Here is a 19,794-nt window from a genome sequence, read left to right on the forward strand (position 1 = left end):
CCCCATCATGTACCTCGCACATTAACCCATTACGACTGAGAAACATGATGGTATTAATTACTATTAATGTGAGGCGCGTTCAAAATTCATCACACGTCGCGCCTCACATCAGAAAGCTGAAGAATTTTTTTTTTTTATTACTGTTGGCAAAGTATCGAAATTGGTATCGAAATCGCAATACTACACGAAGTATCGGTATCGAAGTCCAAATTCTGGTATCGTGACATCCCTAATCTAAAATATGAAGTCTAGTTCTGGGCTCCAGTTCATAGAAAGGATGCCCTGGAGTTGGGAAAAATACAAAGAAGAGCAACTAAGCTAATAAGAGACATGGAGAATCTAAGTTATGAGGAAAGATTAAAAGAACTAAACCTATTTAGCCTTGAAAAGAGACAACTAAGGGGGGGGGGGGGGTGGGGGGAGAAATTATTAACTTATATAAATATATGAATGGTCCATACAAGAAATATAGTGAAAACCTGTTCCATGTAAAACCCCCTCAAAAGATAAGGGGGCACTCCCTCCATCTGGAGAAAAAAAGGTTTAACCTACAGAGGCGACAAACCTTCTTTACTGTGAGAACTGTGAATCTGTGGAATAGTCTACCGCAGGAGCTGGTCACAGCAGGGATAGTAGATGGCTTTAAAAAAGGCTTAGGTAATTTTCTAGAATGAAAAAATATCGGTACATATATCCTATATGAATGTGTAGAATTTTTGGTTAATTTATTCCCTTTTTCCCCATCGCTTGGTTGAACTTGATGGACATACACTACCGTTCAAAAGTTTGGGGTCACCCAGACAATTTTGTGTTTTCCATGAAAACTCACACTTATATTTATCAAATGAATTGCAAAATGACTAGAAAATTTAGTCAAGATATTGACAAGGTTAGAAATAATGATTTTTATTTGAAATAATTTTCTCCTTCAAACTTTGCTTTCGTTAAAGAATGCTCCATTTGCAGCAATTACAGCATTGCAGACCTTTGGCATTCTAGCTGTTAATTTGCTGAGGTAATCGGGAGAAATTTCACCCCATGCTTCCAGAAGGCCCTCCCACAAGTTGGATTGGCTTGATGGGCACTTCTTGCGTACCATACGGTCAAGCTGCTCCCACAACATCTCTATGGGGTTGAGATCTGGCGACTGCGCTGGCCACTCCATTACAGATAGAATACCAGCTGCCTGCTTCTTCCCTAAATAGTTCTTGCATAATTTGGAGGTGTGCTTTGGGTCATTGTCCTGTTGTAGGATGAAATTGGCTCCAATCAAGCCCTGTCCACAGGGTATGGCATGGCGTTGCAAAATGGAGTGATAGCCTTCCTTATTCAAAATCCCTTTTACCTTGTACAAATCTCCCACTTTACCAGCACCAAAGCAACCCCAGACCATCACATTACCTCCACCATGCTTGACAGATGGCATCAGGCACTCTTCCAGCATCTTTTCAGTTGTTCTGTGTCTCACAAATGTTCTTCTGTGTGATCCAAACACCTCAAACTTCGATTCGTCTGTCCATAACACTTTTTTCCAATCTTCCTCTGTCCAATGTCTGTGTGCTTTTGCCCATATTAATCTTTTCCTTTTATTAGCCAGTCTCAGATATGGCTTTTTCTTTGCCACTCTGCCCTGAAGGCCAGCAACCCGAAGTCGCCTCTTCACTGTAGCCGTTGGCACTGGCGTTTTGCGGGTACTATTTAATGAAGCTGCCAGTTGAGGACCTGTGAGGCGTCTATTTCTCAAACTAGAGACTCTAATGTACTTGTCCTGTTGCTCAGTTGTGCAGCGGGGCCTACCACTTCTCTTTCTACTCTGGTTAGAGCCTGTTTGTGCTGTCCTCTGAAGGGAGTAGTACACACCGTTGTAGGAAATCTTCAGTTTCTTGGCAATTTCTCGCATGGAATAGCCTTCATTTCTAAGAACAAGAATAGACTGTCGAGTTTCACATGAAAGCTCTCTTTTTCTAGCCATTTTGAGATTTTAATCGAACCCACAAATGTAATGCTCCAGATTCTCAACTAGCTCAAAGGAAGGTCAGTTTTATAGCTCCTCTAAACAGCAAAACTGTTTACAGCGGTGCTAACATAATTGCACAATGGTTTTCAAGTGTTTTCTAATCATCCATTAGCCTTCTAACACAGTTAGAAAACACAATTTACCATTAGAACACTGGAGTGATGGTTGCTGGAAATGGGCCTCTATACACCTATGTAGATATTGCATTAAAAACCAGACGTTTGCTGCTAGAATAGTCATTTACCACATTAACAATGTATAGAGTGCATTTTTGATTAATTTAATGTTATCTTCATTGAAAAAAACTGTGCTTTTCTTTCAAAAATAAGGAGATTTCTAAGTGACCCTAAACTTTTGAACGGTAGTGTATGTCTTTTTTCAACCGTACTAACTATGTAACTAATACAGAACCCAGGCCAGGCCCCCTAAATACAGATCCCGCAAACTAACACAGACCCCAGACCAGACCCCTAAATACAGACCCCAGACCAGACCCCCTAAATATACAGACCCCAGGCCAGACCCCTAAATACAGACCCCCTTAAACTAATACAGACCCTAAACCAGACCCCTTAAACTAATACAGACCCCCTAAACTAATACAGAAGCCAGAACAGACCCCCTAAATACAGACCTCAGACCTCCTAAATACAAGCCCCAGACCAGACCCCCTAAATACAGACCCCAGACCACAAAACCATCCCCTTATACTTACCTAGCAGCTCTCCCCAGAGTCTTCTCTATGGAGTCTTGCTGTTGTTCTAGGACCTGTGGTCATGTGACCAGAAGGTCTCTAAACAGTAACAAGAACTGCCGACATAAGGTCATATGACCTTTATGTCTGCAGGTCCTTAAGCAGGATATACACAATGCAGTTTTGTCGTGGTTTTTGCCACGATCCGCGCCAAAAACATAACAAAACTGCATTGTACTTTGGGCGGCCATGAGCCCCCCGGGAGCCTAGGGCCCCGGGTGGCCGCCCAATACGCCCTAATGATGATCCACCATTGGTCATACTGGATAGTGTTAAAGTGTAGCTAAACGTTTGACAAACTTCTGACATGTCATAAGTTTGGATTGGTGGGGGTCCGAGCACTGAGACCCCCACCAATCGCTAGAACGAAGCAGCTGAAGTGCTCGTGTGAGCGCAAAGACGCTTCGTGTCTGTTAGATTTATTTCCGGAAATAAATCTATCTGTGTACAGACTAAATAGAAAGTCTATGAGCCCGTACACCGATACATCGGCTTTCCGGAAAAAGACGAACGGAAACTAAGCAGCGGAGCGCTCACACGAGCACTTCAGCTGCCTCGTTCTAGAGATTGGTGGGGGTCTCAGTGCTTGGACCCCCACCAATCCAAACTTCTGACATGTCTCTATGACATGTCAGAAGTTTGTCAAACGTTTAGCTACACTTTAATTAACCATGACTTAATAAAATCAAGTCTCTTCTTACAAAAGGCCAAGTTAGGAAAAATCCTTTAACAGATAATCCTACAAAAAACTCCTGCTTGGATGCGCCCTTTCAAATCTGGTTGGATAAAACCTGTTCCTTTGTGCTGTTTGTACTCATGTAAATGGATATTTGGAACCAAATCAAGGCATCAGATGTAAAATTTAGAATTTCAATTATATTATTATATAATGCTGCTCATTATTAACATATCATTATTGCGCACTGCTGAGTACAGAGACAGAGGTACAGATACTAAGGATATAAAAGACTATGGGTCTTGCATGAAAACCAATTATAACATATATGAGCATTCATATTGCGTAACATAAGAGAGGGGGCAATGAGGAGCTGATAACAAATAAAGCTATCTACCGTCAATCACTGCGTTTTTATAATTCAACAAGGAGGACTGCCGAGATGAACAAAGTGATGAAAATACATCAAACGTCATCTCAAAGCCAACAAAGATCTTATTAAATCCTCTTTGGGAGACAGTGTTGGGACAACTTTAATCTCCTGACCGTAATCTTGTAAAAAAGCCCGAAGGGGGGGGGAGGTGGAATTAATTGCACTGAACAAAGTTCTTAGAATGATCCCAGTTCTCGGCGTGAGGAAGATGAAAGAGCAATGCAGACAATAATGGTGGCCTCCCAAGATAGGAGAATTCAAACTTTTTAAAAAAAGCTTAGACCCCTTAACATCTTACAAGGCATAACAGGTGAAATAAATCTACCACCCACAGCAGTAAAGTTTCAAGTATATTCTTTCCACATGCTAAAAAGTGTAAGCCATCATGGGTTTGGACAAAAGCTCGGACTACAAAAGGGCTTCTATTAAACAAATACCTGGAAGGGATAGTCCTCTGGGAACTCCAGCAAAATCTCGATTTCCTTTAGGTCAAATGGCTGTGGAAGATATAAATAAATGAATTAGTTCAGGATCCTAGTGATGTGTAAAGTGATAATAGATCCAGATGACAGATGAATCCCCAGGCATAGGCAAATCCAACACGTATTTGCAACAGAATCTGCGAAATTTCAAGACTGACACTTAGATTTCTGCCACTGATGTGCAGATTGATGATTCAATGGGGCTAATCTGTGGGAGCTAATGCGTTGTTTTTTTTGTGTAGAATACGCAGGAATAACTAGCGATTTCATTCCTTAGAGGCTTAGTGAGTTCAGCCAACCATGCCTGACGGAGCGTTTTGCGCTGTATGCGCCTCTTCAGTCCGGGGTCAGTTTTGCAGGGGGTATTCCCAACTTAAACTTTTATGGTATATTCACAGGATATGCCATGAATAGCTAATAGATGCGGGTCCCAACTCTGGGACATGCACCTTATTGAGCACAGGGGGGGTGTCACCCAACCACAAGCTGCCAATTACAGGCGGTGACTAGTGGAGAGCGGCTCTCTCCGATTTGTTATTTGGGAGTTACGGATACAGTTGAGTGGCGTTTGTCATCTGAGCTCCCACAATGCACTGTAAAATTCCGAATTTAGCATTAGGCATAGATGAAAAGAAATTGTGATTTCACTAAAAATCAGTAAAGAAAAGTATCTTAAGATATTAAGTAGCTTTTAACTGAAATATTTCAAATTAATGGAGAAAAACATCGGGGAAGATTTATATCGCAAAAAGCAACAAAATAATGACAAATGCCAACTTTATTGTGTGTTTTGGAAATTTTTTTACTAACTTTGATCATTTTGAAAAGTGTTCGGACAAGAAGTTTGCGTAAAAAAAATCAACAACTGTCTCATTTATTTCCCAAGTGTGTACCATGGTACGGAATAGCTGTCATTTGAACAAATAACTTCCTTATGAAATCCCTAATGATTTTATTATGTTGATTTAATCTAATCGCCAGTCAAATATATATAAAGCAAATTCACATGCATGCCAAGACCCTGGAAGAGTCTTTCATCATGTGTACTCTTGCACAACGTTGTTCATAATGAAAATCTGCTCACAGTGGGGGGGGGGGGGGGGGTGCCTCTATCAATGCAATAATGGCATGCTGAACACTATATTTATCAAACCCCCATTTATTCTGATGAAGAGTGCACGGCTTTCATGTTGAACTGTTGGCTATAACACTGGTTTGACCAGCAGCAGTGTACAACCTCAATTGCTGTGTGCTGTCTTGGGATGTATGGCTACAACATAGCTACATACTGGCATACTAGTCAGCTGTACTTGTCCTACCAGCCAAGACATTCTATCCACCTGCCTAATATTGTGTAGGTCCACCTCAGGACACCAAATCATCTCTGGCCCGTCGAGGCATGGACTCCACAAGACCTGCGAAGGTGTCCTGTGGTATCAGACACCAAAATATTAGCAGTAAATCTTTTATGTCTTGTGAGTTGCGAGGTGGGGCATCCATGGATCAGACTTATTTTCCAGCACATCTAGATCAGATTAAGAGCTGGAGAATTTGGAGGCCAAGTCAACACCTTGAACTCTTGGTCATGTTCCTAAAACCATTCCTGAACAATTGTTTTTTCAGTGTGGAAAGACACATTATCCTGCTAAAAGAGGCCACTGACAATAACGTTGCCATTAAGGGGTGTACTTGGTGAGCAACAATATTTAGACAGGCGGTACGTGTCAAAGTGACATCCACATGAATGCCACACTGCCTCCAAAGGCCTCCCTTTTTCCCATAGTGCACCTTGGTGCCATTTCTTCCCCAGATAAGCGATGCACACGCACCCAGTCGTCCACATAATGAAAAAGAAAACCTGATTCATCAGACCAGGCCATATTCTTCTATTGCTTCATGGGCTTCTGATGCTCACTTGCCCATTGTAGGCACCTTTGCCGGTAGACAGAGGTCAGCATGGGCGTTCTGACAGTTCTGTGGCTATACAGCAAGCTGCGATGCACTGTGTGTGTTCGGACACCTTTCTATCATAGGCAGCAGTAACTTTTTCAGCAATTTGTGCTATAGTAGCTTTTCTGTGGGATCAGATCAGGCAGGCTCACCTTCATTCCCCACATGCATCTATAAGTGTTGGGCACCCATGACCCGGTCTCCGGTTGTCCTTCCTTTTAATAGGTACTAACCACTGCATACTGGGAACCTCACAAGACCTGCCATTTTGGAAGAGCTATGACCCAGTCATCACAATTTGGACCTTGTCAGAGTCGCTCAGATCCTTACACTTGCCAATTTTTACAGCCTCCAACATATCAACTTCAGGAACTGAATGTTCACTTGCTGCCTAATATATCCCACCCCTTGACAGGTGCCAATGTAAAAATATAATCAATGTTAGTCACTTTACTGGTCAGTGGTTTTAATGTTATGGATGAACGGTGTAGTTTTTCTGGCTTGACTGGTTACAGGAGCTGTAAACCTTTCAGCCATGACATGTATAACATGCATTTATGAGTCCTTATATATAAGGAAGGTGGGGAGTACTTGTATACAACAGCTGCAAAGAACAGATGACGTCATGAGTTTAATTCTAGAAGACCCAAAAACAATAAAAGAACACTGAATTAAGCTTCCAATAACCTCCAAATTCTAGTTAACCTAGGGCCACAGTAGGGCCAAATGTTCCTTGCTAGGGTACTATTACTAATATATGATAGAATTTAAAAGAGTAGCGCAGTCACTGCTGGATACTAACCCAAGTTAAATAGTTGATGGGAAGGTTTTTAACATGAATAAAACCGTATTTTGTTTGTAGTGCATATAAAGTAGGGATGTCACGATACCAGAATTTGGACTCCAATACCGATACTTTGTGTAGTAATGCGATTTGATACCAAAACGATACTTTGCCAACAGTAATAAAAAAATAAATAAAAAAAAGTTCTTCCATTTTCTGATGTGAGGCACGAGGTGTGATGAATTTTGAATGTGCCAATAGTAATTAACCCCATTATGTTTCTCAGTCATAATTGACAACATTTGGTTAATGTGTAAGGTACATGATGGGGTTAATTACTATTAATGTGAGGCGCATGGAGTTTAAATTCATCACACCTCGCGCCTTACATTAATAAGTGAAAGAAAGTTTTTAGATTTTTATAGCGTACACATCATAAATTACGCAAAAAAATTGTTGTGCAGGTTATTACGGCTGCACCAATACCGAATATGTGTATATTTTATGTATTGAGACTTATTTTAATTTTTTTTATTTAACATTACTTTAACGTTTAAAAATAAAAAAGTAAAAACATAATGTACTGGCATATATCTATATGCCAGTACATTAGCCTGTGTACGGATAGTACACAGGCAGTTGTTAGGACATACCTAAGTATGCCCTAACAACAGGAAATATGGTAAGACAGCCCTGGGGTCCTTCAATGGACCCTGGGCTGTCTGCCCATATATGGTATGTCCATCAATCGTGTCACAGGGAAGCGTCACAGGGATTTTCTGTGACGCGATCCAAGGGGCATCCACCCTTCTCATTTTCCCCTTGAATTCTGCGGTCAGCTTTGATCCCAGAATTCAGGGGAATAGCAGCGGAGATTAGAGGTTTCTCTCATCTCCACCGTTAGAGCGGAGCTGCGGCTGTGTAATACAGTCATTGCTCTGCTCCTGACAAGTGCGCACGCGGTCAGCATGAGGTGAGCAGTGACACAGGCACTGAAGACAGAACATGGGGGTGTTTTGCAGTGTGCCCGCCATGTTCTGTCTTCAGTGCTGCCGCTCATTAGTGCCGCATCACATCATGCTGACTGCGTGCGCACTTGTTGTCAGGACTCAGGAGTATCACACAGCCGTAGCCCCGCTCTCATATATTAATGTGTTACAATACTGAGCTATGCGACCGCAAAGCTTAGTATCGAAATATATGAAATAACGGTATTGAACCATTTGAGGGTGCACGGTATTGAAACAGTATCGAAGTTTAGATGCATCGTGCATCCCTAATATAAAGGAATTAAATAAAAGGGTTGTCAAATATTTATGTCAATAGATAATTTCTAATATACAGTCATGAGAAAAAAAAGGACATCCCATGTAAATTATTCTATTTTTTACCATACAGTACTGTGCAAAAGTTTTAGGGAGTTCTGGAAAAATTCTGCAAAGTAAGAATGCTTTCAAAAATAGAAACGTTTACAGTTTTTTTTTTATCAATTAACAAAATATAAAGTGAATGAACAGTAGAGAAATCTAAATCAAATCAATATTTGGTGTGACCACCATTTGTCTTCAAAACAGCATCAATTCTTCTAGGTACACTTGCACACGGTTTTTAAAGAAACTCGGCAGGGAGGTTGTTCCAAACATCTTGGAGAACCAACCACAGATTTTCTGTGGATGTAGGCTTCCTCAAATCCTTCTGTCTCTTCATGTAATGCAAGGCAGACGCGATGATGTGGAGATCAGGGCTCTTTGGGGGTCATATAATTACTTCCAGGGCTTCTTGTACTTCTTTACGCTGAAGATAGTTCTTAATGACATTGGCTGTATGTTTGGGTTCGTTGTCCTGCTGCAGAATAAATTTGGAGCCAATCAGACGTCTCCCGGATGGTATTGCATGATGGATATGAATCTATCTGTATTTCTCAGCATTGAGGAAACCATTAATCCTGACCAAATCTTCAACTCCATTTGCTGAAATGCAGTTCCAAACTTGCAAGGAACCTCCCCCATGCTTCACTGTTGCCTGCAGACACTCATTATTGTACCGCTCTCCAGCCCTTTGGCGAACAAACTGACTTCTGTTATAGCCAAATATTTCACATTTTGATTCATCAGTCCAGAGCACCTGCTGCCATTTTTCTGCACTCCAGTTCATATGTTTTCGTGCATAGTTGAGTCGCTTGGATTTGTTTCCACGTTGATGGTATGGCTTTTTCTTCCATAAAGGCCACTTCTGGCCAGACTTCACCGAACAGTAGAAGGGTGTACCTGGGTCCCACTGGTTTCTGACAGTTCTGAGCTGATGGCACTGCTGGACATCTGATTTCAATGGGAAGTAAGAATGATGTGTCTTTGATCTGCTGCACAAAGTCTCCTTGACCGACCACTGGGTCTACGGCCCTCAACGTTGCACGTTTATTGTGCTTCTTCAAAGAAGTTTGAACAGCACATCTTGAAACCCAAGTCTGCTTTGAAATCTTTGCCTGGGAGAGACATTGCTGATGCAGTATAACTATTTTGTGTCTTGTTGCTGTGCTCAGTCTTGCCATGTTGGATCTGTGACATGAAACGGTCTTCCACAACCTCATCTTTGTAGCAGAGTTTGGCTGTTCCTCACCCAGTTTTAATCCTCCTACACAGCTGTTCCTGTTACATTTAACGACCATGTTTTTAACCTACATATGAAAATGATGATCATTATCACGTATTTGGTATAATTGGTTAATCATACACCGGACTATAATCCTACAAAACCCATGACTTTGTGCAAGTGTACCTAGAAGAATTTATGCTGTGTTGAAGCCAAGGGATGGTCACACCAAATATTGATTTTATTTAGATTTCTCTACTGTTCATTCACTTTATATTTTGTTAACTGATAAAAAAAAACTATAAACACTTCTATTTTTTTTAAAGCATTCTTCGTTTGTAGCATTTTTCCACAGTACTATATGTGGACATATATATATATATTTTAAATTCATAAAAATTTTATTTTGCAATAAAAAAAATAAAAATTACTGATATGCCATTTTTCACCGGAATTACCCCTTTAGCAGAAACAACCTCCACCACTTGCCTTGGCCCTGATGCATCAAAGCAGCTATAAATCCTAACATTTGCACCACCATGCTCTACAGTTGGCATCAGGTTCTTCTGGTGAAATGTTGTCTTTGGTTTTGGCCCAATAACTATCTTTGCCTCGTCTGTCCAGTGAACATTGGGGCAGATTTACTACTAAATTTATCACAATGGTGCTCGCTGTATGATGAATTTGGTGCATCCAGCTAGACTTGCTGGATGCTTTTAGTCTCCTTATATCACCTAATTTTGCATCAGAATTTCATGGCATTTAAATTCCACCCCTTTTTATCAAAGCCCCACCCCTTTCCTGGCACCCCATTTTTTTACGTGTCTAGCCCCTTAATGACCAGGCCTGAAAAGGCCTTAATGACCAGCTACATTTTTCAGTTTTTACTTCTTCGCCTTTCAGTAGCCATAACTTCTTTATTTTTTCATTGAGGTGGCCGTATGAGGCCTTGTTTTATGCTGGAATTTTTTATATTTTTTTCGCCAATTGGGGGGTAGAAAAAATATTTTTACGGTGTGAATATAGGAAAAGCGATTCTCTGCATCGGTTTTCTTGTTTATTTCTTATCCCGTTCACGTTTCAAGCTAAATAACCTGTAAAGATTAATTATTCAGATTATTACGGTCGTTTAGATACGCAATACGTGTAGGTTTTATGTTTTCATTTATTGTAGGTGCAATAAAATATATTTTATGCAAAATAATTACTTTTTTGGGACATTTTTATTTCTATTTTACTTATAATGTATTAGCATACTCTTGTATGCTAATACATTACACTGTGTCACAGGCTGCTGTTAGGGCAGCACATAGTGTGCCCTAACAGCAGGCAAACTGAACAGACAACCCTGGGGTCCTTTGTAGGTCCCATTGCCTGACAGAGGGATTCCCTGCTCTTTGATCACGTCACCGGATTTCCGGTGACGCGATCAGAGGGGATTTCGCTTTTATCTTGCCGTGGTCACGGACCGCGGCAATCAAAGGGTTAAGCAGCTCAGGTCAGAGTGTTTTTTCCGACCCCAGCTGTGTTCAGCAGGATGCGCTATGATCAGGAGCTGTAAGTTACAGCTCCTGCTTAGAGGATGAGAACTCATCAGCCTCTTCTACAGCGGCGCCAAAAGACGTCGCTGTAGACTGAGCACCTGCACCGCCTGCCGTCAAAAGACGGTGGGCGGTCGTTGATGGGCTAGAGAGGTGCAAACATCTGTTCTATAATAAAATGCGACAAATTTGGCGCATTTTCCGACACATTCGTAAATCTGCCCCATTGTTCCAGAAGTTCTGGGGTTCGCCTAGGTGTTTATGTGCAAACTTTAGTCTTGCCGTGACTTATGCACTGTGACATCAATAGTGGAGAGAGCTACCTGTAGGTCTTACGATGAAGTTCTGGGAGTTCTTAAAGACTTTATTTAGCATTTTAAATTTCGGTTCTCGATCTCGACTTGCTGGGATAACTTGGCCTTGGCAAGTTGACAGTTGTTTGAAATTTCTTCCGTACAGTGGAATGACTGATGTCTAATTGTTTGGTGATCTATTTAAATCTCTTCCCAGACTCATAGGCATCTGTAACCTTCGTTCTGGAAGCCTCACGGAGCATTTTGTATATATGCATGGTTTAAATATCAGAGGTTTAAATAAGGGTGAATTCACCATACGTTCATATTTTGCGTTTTCAGATGAGATTTTCGTGAAATTACAATAAACTATGACATTTGAATGCACCCTGAGGGCTCATACACACGGCCGTATTACATCTCCATTTTGTATAGATCCATAATAGGGCTGCCATTAAGGTGCACGAGCCCCCTACTATACCTCTATATGCCTCAGATTTTGTACTGAGGTTTTTCTCTACGAATCTGACAGAAATACAATTGTGGTATACTTTAACACATGCCGTATGTACAGAGGTATTCTCCTCTAGAAGTATCGTTTCACACACAGAGTGCAATGGAACATGTACGGAAGTGCATGGAGGCTTTACAAGCTCCGTGCCAGTGTTCATGAGTCCTAAGACTTGTTCCATTCTAAGGGTTCGCCCAGACGTAACAGATTTTCTGCTGCATCATTTACATGTGTTACATGCAGATTTTGCTGCGGATTTTCCCCATTGCATTGCTTTAAAAATGAGTTGTATTTCTGCAACAGATTGGGCATATTGTGGATTTGAAAATCCGGACTATGCACTAAACTCCGCTCTGCTGTTTACAAAACCCCATCCATTCATATTGTACAGTAAATTGTCATAGATAATTGGTGTTAAAGTGATGGAATTGATAAAAAAAAAGCACTAACAAATTAAGGGTAATTCCACACGTACAAGATTTTCTGTGGAAAACTACCGCAGAAATTCCTGAGGCCACAATGAAATCCGCTGCGGGAAATACGCAAATTGTGTGGATCTTGGAGCAGATTTCAGCCACTATACACACCTCCCCTGGCGTTCCAGTGGCAACACTTTCCCCTGTCTCTATACACCTGTCCTCCAGTGAAGTGTCATCACATGCTGACTGGGTGCACATAGACCAAGGAAAACGTCTCTACAAGAGTGCCTTGGATGCAAGTTTAGTGTTCTTTTTCATTTTAAACTATCTAGATGAATGGATTTTGTGGCAGATGAATGGATTTTGTGGCGGATGCAAGTTTAATCCGCAGCAAGATTCACCATAATAGGGAAAAGCTGCAACAAATTTGTTCACTTTGCGCAGCATATACTGACATTTAAACATCTGCATCGCAGGTTAATTTCTGTGCGAAAAAATATCTGCAGAATGTGGATGAGATTTATTCAAATCTCATTCACCTTACCGCTATTGTATTGTACAAAAAAAACAAAAACGTTTACCTGGGGTGTCCATACTGTTCTACTGGATTCACAAGACAAATTTTAAGATAAATTGAGGTAATTGTTACATTTTTTGACATGTACTACAACCAATGGTGGGGCTCAAATAGGGCTTGGCAATCAATCGAAAAATAATCGAAATCGAAATTCAGCGCAATTAATCAACGTCATGAATTTCGGTTTTATCAATTATATATTTTTCTGGTTTAAACTGTATACTTATCTTAAGGACACAGATAAATATGTATCGCTGGAAGCTAGGCAGTGACATCATCGCGCCTTTCCGCACCGCACAGACCAGAGGAGCAGTGGTATCTCCTCCACTCATCATTGGAATGGGGTTAGGTAAGCATGATTATTTTTTTTATTAGGCACTTTTGTGGGGGCAGCTATGGGGGACTTTCTACCGTGTGGCAGTTACAGGGGCATTGTACTATGTAGAGGCAGCTATGGGGGCATTATACTGTGTGGAGGGCAGTTATGGGGGGCATTAAACTGTGTGGAGAACAGCTATGGGGGCATTATACTGTGTGGAGGGCAACTATAGGGGCATTATACGGTGTGGGGAGCACTATGGGGCATTATACTGTGTGGGGCCAGGTCAGGGGGAATATTATTTACAGTAGTAAACAGCAGGCGCAGGGGATAAATAATAATTCAATGGCATATCATGCAAATAGGAGGCATGGCATGCAAATAGGGGTGTGGCCTACATAATCATTCAATAATCGTAATCGAGGTTACATGTTCAATTAATCGTGATTTTGATTTAGGTCATAATTGCCCAGTCCTAGACATCACATGTTCTTGTTGGCGGGGCACCAGGAGAAGCCGTAAACTATAGCAACTTATCCGATTGCTTCTTTCTTTTCAAAGTAATTTTCGAAAAATAAAAGCTCAAATGCGATTAAATAACATGTGCATGTAAACCGTGCGAGCATCGTCATTGCAGAAGTGGTCACATGACTGAAGTCTATTGCCCTCCCTGTATACAGTTGTGCGCATGCAAAGAAGTGCTTGGGCAACCTACCACTATTGAAATGACTATGGCTCCACTTTATGTTTACATGCAACCACACACAGCAGGTTCTTTTTTTATTAAGTGACATTACTTAGCCAAATTTATAGGAAAGTGGCAAACCTCTTTTAAGCTTTATTTACATAAATTCGGACTAATAATATGCAAATAAGTGCACGTTCCCCGATCAGCAACAACATTAAATCGCAGACAGGTGAAGTGAATAACACTGTTTCACTTGTTACAATGGTCATGAGGTAGGATATACTAGTCCTTCTCAAGGAATTAGAATATCAAAAACTTTATTTCAGTAATTCAATTCAAAAAGTGAAACTCCTATTATATAGATTCATTACACACAGTGTGATCTATTTTTAGCATTTTTTTCTTTAAATGTTGATGATTATGGCTAACAGTTAATGAAAACCGAAAATTTGGTATCTCAGAAAATGTGAATATTGGGTAAAAGTTGAAGATTGTAGCCTCATGGTGTGACACTCTGATCAGTGAATCAACACAAAACACCTGCAAAGGTTTCCTAAGCCTTTAAAAGGACTGGTCTGTTGCCCGGTGTCCAAAGTCCTGTTTTCAGATGAAAGTAAATTTTGCATTTCATTTGGAAATCTCGGTCCCGGAGTCTGGAGGAAGAGTGGAGGCATCAATCCAAGTTGCTTGTGGTCCAGTGTGAAGTTTCCATAGTCAGTGATGGTTTGGGGAGTCATGTCATCTGCTGGTGTTGGTCCACTGTGTAACAACAAGTCCAGAGTCAACACAGCCGTCTACCAGGAAATTTTCGAGCACTTCATGCTTCCCTCTGCTGACAAGCTTTCTGGAGATGCTGATTTCATTTTCCAGCAGGACTTGGCACCTGCCCACACTGTCAAAAGTACCAATACCTGGTGTAATAACCACAGCATCACTGTCCTTGATTGCCCAGCAAACTCGTCTGACCTAAACCCCATAGAGAATCTTATAGGGTATTGTCAAGGGGAAGATGAGACAACAGACCCAACAATACAGACGAGCTGAAGGCCGCTATCAAAGCAACCTGGGCTTCCATAACACCTCAGCAGTGCCACAGGCTGATCGCCTCCATGCCACGCCACATTGATGCAGTAATTCATGCAAAAGGAGCCCCGAGCAAGTATTTAGCGCATATACTGGCCATACTTTTCAGTAGGCCAACATTTCGGTATTAAAAATCATTTTTGAAATTGGGCTTATATAATATTCAAATTTTCTGAGACACTAAATTTTGGGTTTTCATTACTGGTTAGCCATAATCATCAACATTAAAATAAAGAAATGCTGGAAATAGATCACTCTGTGTGTAATGAATCTATATAATATATGAGTTTCACTTTTTTTATTTAATTACTGAAATAAATTAACTTTTTGATGATATTCTAATTCATAGAGAGGGACTAGTATTAGGCAGCATGTGAGCAGTCAGTTCTTAGATGTGTTGGAAGAAGAAAAAAATGGGTAAGCGTAAGGATCTGAGCAACTATGACAAGGACCACATTTTGATGACTAGACAACTGGGTCAGAGTATCTCCTAAACGCCAGGTCTTGTGGTGTGTTCCCGGTATGCAGTGTTAGTACTTACCAAAAGTGATCCAAGGAAGGACAACCGGTGAGCCAGCAACAGGGTAATGGGGTAAAGCTCATTGATGCCCGTGGGGAGCAAAGGCTAGCCTGTCTGGTCTTATCCCAAAGAAGAGCTGCTGTAACACAAATTGCTGAAAAGTTCATTCTGGCTATTATAGAAAGATCAAACCTTGCTGCGTTTAGGACTGGCTACAGATCAGAGTGCCCATATTAACCCTTCTTCACTGCCGAAAGCGCCTACAATGGTTATGTCAGCATCAGAACTGGACCATGGAAGAAGGTGGTCTGATCTGATTAATCAAATATATATATATATATACACATATATATATATATATATATATTATTTTTTATTTTATTTTTTTTAAATAATGTGTATGGCCGGATCAGTTTGTGTCGCTTACCTGGAAAAGCGATGGCACCAGGAGACACTATGGGATGTAGGCAAGTAGGCAGTGTGATTCTCTGGGCAATGTTCTGATGGGAACCCTTGGGTCCTAGATGTTATGTGGATGTCACTTTGACATACACGACCTACCTAGACATTGTTGCAGACCAAGTACACCCCTTCATTGAAACAGTATTCCCATATAACAGTGGCCTCTTTCAGCAGGATAATGCACCAAGCCACCCTGCAAAAAATTGTACAATGACTAACTTGAGGAACATGACAAAAAGTTCAAGGTGTTGACTAGGCCTCGAAATTTCCCAGATCTCAATCTGATCGAGCACCTGTGAGATGTGCTGGAAAAAAAAAGTCTGATCCATGGAGGTCAAACCACACAGTTTACAGGAATTAAAAGGATCTACTGCTAACGTCTTGGTGCCAGATACCACATGACTTCTTCAGAGGTTTTGTGCAGGTGATTTTATTGTTATGGCTGATCGGTGTATACAAGTCTTTTACCTTTTTACTATACCTATGTGGAGAGCACCAAAAGGGTAGCACCAGCCAAACCCAAATCCCAAGAGGTTTAAACGTTGATGAGATAAATATCTGTTGTATACATATGAGATGTTTAAGGGGACAGAGAAAAGAAGCGGGAGGCGGGACTTACAAGCCCTAAATAAGCATGATGGTATCGGTGGGGATACACACTGAATGAATTATAAACCTAAAAACGGAGTCCGACACACCAAGGTTAGATTAAAAATAACAAGTTTTATTAGAACAAATGACAAAAAACATTTAAAAGTTAAAGATGATAGCCACAGTATGAAAGGATACCGGACAGTGGAATATGCAATGTTAAAGTTATAATACATTAGATGACAAAGTGACAATGGGAAAATTGACCGTTCCTATTACATGAGTAAATAAATGAATAAATGTGAGTGTGGAGAAAGTGTGCACACAGTCCTGCATCCAGTAAATGGGTGAAAACCACACCAAGCGGTAAATATTAGTCACAGTCAGATGCAGGAGTTAAAGTGCAGCAACAGTCATACTCACATGTATATAGACATCAATGGGTGTATGCATGCATGAAAGCAGCAACACACCAAATTAATGAAAGACTCTAAGATAAAGCAGGATGTCTTACCCATGTCACAATCAGTACTGTCTGGCATCAACCCCGACGCGCGTTTCGGCCCTCGAGCCTTCGTCTGGGGGTGGTCAAGAAGGATCGAGGGCCGAAACGCGCGTCGGGGTTGATGCCAGACAGTACTGATTGTGACATGGGTAAGACATCCTGCTTTATCTTAGAGTCTTTCATTAATTTGGTGTGTTGCTGCTTTCATGCATGCATACACCCATTGATGTCTATATACATGTGAGTATGACTGTTGCTGCACTTTAACTCCTGCATCTGACTGTGACTAATATTTACCGCTTGGTGTGGTTTTCACCCATTTACTGGATGCAGGACTGTGTGCACACTTTCTCCACACTCACATTTATTCATTTATTTACTCATGTAATAGGAACGGTCAATTTTCCCATTGTCACTTTGTCATCTAATGTATTATAACTTTAACATTGCATATTCCACTGTCCGGTATCCTTTCATACTGTGGCTATCATCTTTAACTTTTAAATGTTTTTTTGTCATTTGTTCTAATAAAACTTGTTATTTTTAATCTAACCTTGGTGTGTCGGACTCCGTTTTTAGGTTTATAAGTCTTTTACCTTTGCCTATGTTTTCCCCTGTGCAATGAACTAAGAAGGTATTATGAAATAATGAAAAACATTATTAATAGGTACTCATAAACAAGTCTACAAAGTTCTGTTCTTGGATTAGGACTAATATCTCACCCAATAAAAAGATAAAGGCGGCACTCCTCGTGAACAATTCTTTATTTTCACCCTGGCAACGTTTCAGCTCACAGAGAGCCTGCCTCGAGCAGATAAGAAAGGCTCTCTATGAGCTGAAACATTCCCAGGGTGAAAATCAAGGATCAGAGTGCTGCCTTCATTCTAATTTTTATCGCCACAAATCGGCAATGGAACTGGTCTTTTAAGGGTGGGCAATGTAAGTCTTCATTTAGCACTGTGCTGCTGTTTTCTACATTTTAATAACTCACCCAGTCTGGATCTGTAGGCTCCACAGTGACCCTATAATATGTAACTTTTCCATCCTCTCTCTCTTGGATAATCAGTTTGTCCTTGGGAAATCGCTTTAAAAGTTGGGAAATTTCTGTGTCTCTAAGCTTCGCGGCCAACTCTGGAGTTAGATTTGTAGTCTTTATTTCTTCTGGAATAACGGACGGTCGCTCCACCTTAGTTCTACAAGGTGGTTCTTTGTTTCCAGACTTCTCATCATGTACTGCAGGAAGCTTCTGTGGATGCCAAAACCTGCAGTTTTGATCCATTGAGCAGTATCCGGAAGCAAAGTAACGGCATAGCCTCCTGTTTCGATATTGCCTATGTGGAACTTCAGTCTGATTCTTTGGTAGGACAGGGTTCGGCTCATCTTTGCTATGAAGAACCAGTGGTTCTGTAACCTTACTCTGCTCCGCAGTATCATTTGGTAACACTGACTTATTCTTCTTCTCAGGACGTGGTTTGTCATCCATACGTTGGTGAAGAAAACGGCATCTCCGTCCAAATTGGCAGTAACGTCCCTGGGAGTAAAACCTGCACAAGCGAGGCTGCTGACTCTGTGGTGTCACAATCGGACTCTGAGCAGTGCCCTCTTCTATGAGAGAAGGGAGTTCTGTACTTTGTACTTCACTTTCCGCCATTATAATGTAGAATAGGGCAGAAGAAAAGAAACCTATAGTAAATTATACAAAATTACGGTAAGCGGTATTTTGTTTCTATTAACCACCATCACAGTCTTTAAACAGTTAAACAACATACCATTAATTATATCTTATGGTGCCCATAAAAGTAGTAAAAATTGAAAACCCAACTGGAAACGAGAAACTGTTAACAATAAGGCTCTGTCTACATCGGCACTGAGCGTCTCCGCCGGGATTTCTGTTACTTCTGACAAAAACAGCACAGAATGCAATACTATTCTTGCAGTCAAAATGACAAATAAGTAGACAAAACCCAGACCCCATTATAAGTCAAGTGGGTGAGCGGGGCACTGTTTTGATCTGACATATGGCAAATCTGGCACAACGTCATTGTGAACAGAGGCTAATAATTGTACCCCATGGTACTAAAAACAAAATCAGTTCACAGTAATGAAAATAACTTCTCGTTTCATAATATCTAAGGCTCTGTTTACACCTGCATCGCGAATTCTGTCATATTTGACAACAGGAATAGCACAGAATGCAGCGCTATTCTTTACATAAAAATGGCAGACACCACAACAGAGCCCGACAGACCCCATTATTAGTTATAGAATCCATTGGGCGCCGTTGGTGTCCACTATGTGCAACTGATCCAGTACTCCGTCAATTTTGTTTTTCTGCTCCTATGACAGAAAAGTAGAACTTAAAGAGGCTCTGTCACCACATTATAAGTGTCCTGTCTCCTACATAAGGAGATCGGCGCTGTAATGTAGGTGACAGTAATGCTTTTTATTTAAAAAAAACGATCTATTTTTACCACTTTATTAGCGATTTTAGATTTATGCTAATGAGTTGCTTAATGCCCAAGTGGGCGTGTTTTTACTTTCGACCAAGTGGGCGTTGTACAGAGGAGTGTATGACGCTGACCAATCAGCATCATGCACTC

The 19,794-nt window shown here is 40.9% G+C and overlaps 1 protein-coding gene across 2 annotated transcripts in view; it reads right to left on the reverse strand.

Moving 5' to 3' along the window:
- Window positions 1–19,794, reverse strand: part of LOC142749524 (uncharacterized) — a 60,596-nt gene that overhangs the window by 36,920 nt on the left and 3,882 nt on the right. For both annotated transcript variants that reach the window (XM_075857648.1, XM_075857647.1), the window contains exons 2-3: window positions 18,186–18,877; window positions 4,318–4,377 (exon numbers count right to left, since the gene is read on the reverse strand). In XM_075857648.1, the coding sequence (XP_075713763.1) occupies window positions 4,318–4,377; window positions 18,186–18,845 (720 nt within the window). In that variant the 5' untranslated portion in view covers window positions 18,846–18,877. The remainder of the gene's footprint in view (window positions 1–4,317; window positions 4,378–18,185; window positions 18,878–19,794) is intronic.

Source organism: Rhinoderma darwinii, chromosome 3, assembly GCF_050947455.1.
Source record: "Rhinoderma darwinii isolate aRhiDar2 chromosome 3, aRhiDar2.hap1, whole genome shotgun sequence".
NCBI classification, from domain to species: domain Eukaryota; kingdom Metazoa; phylum Chordata; class Amphibia; order Anura; family Rhinodermatidae; genus Rhinoderma; species Rhinoderma darwinii.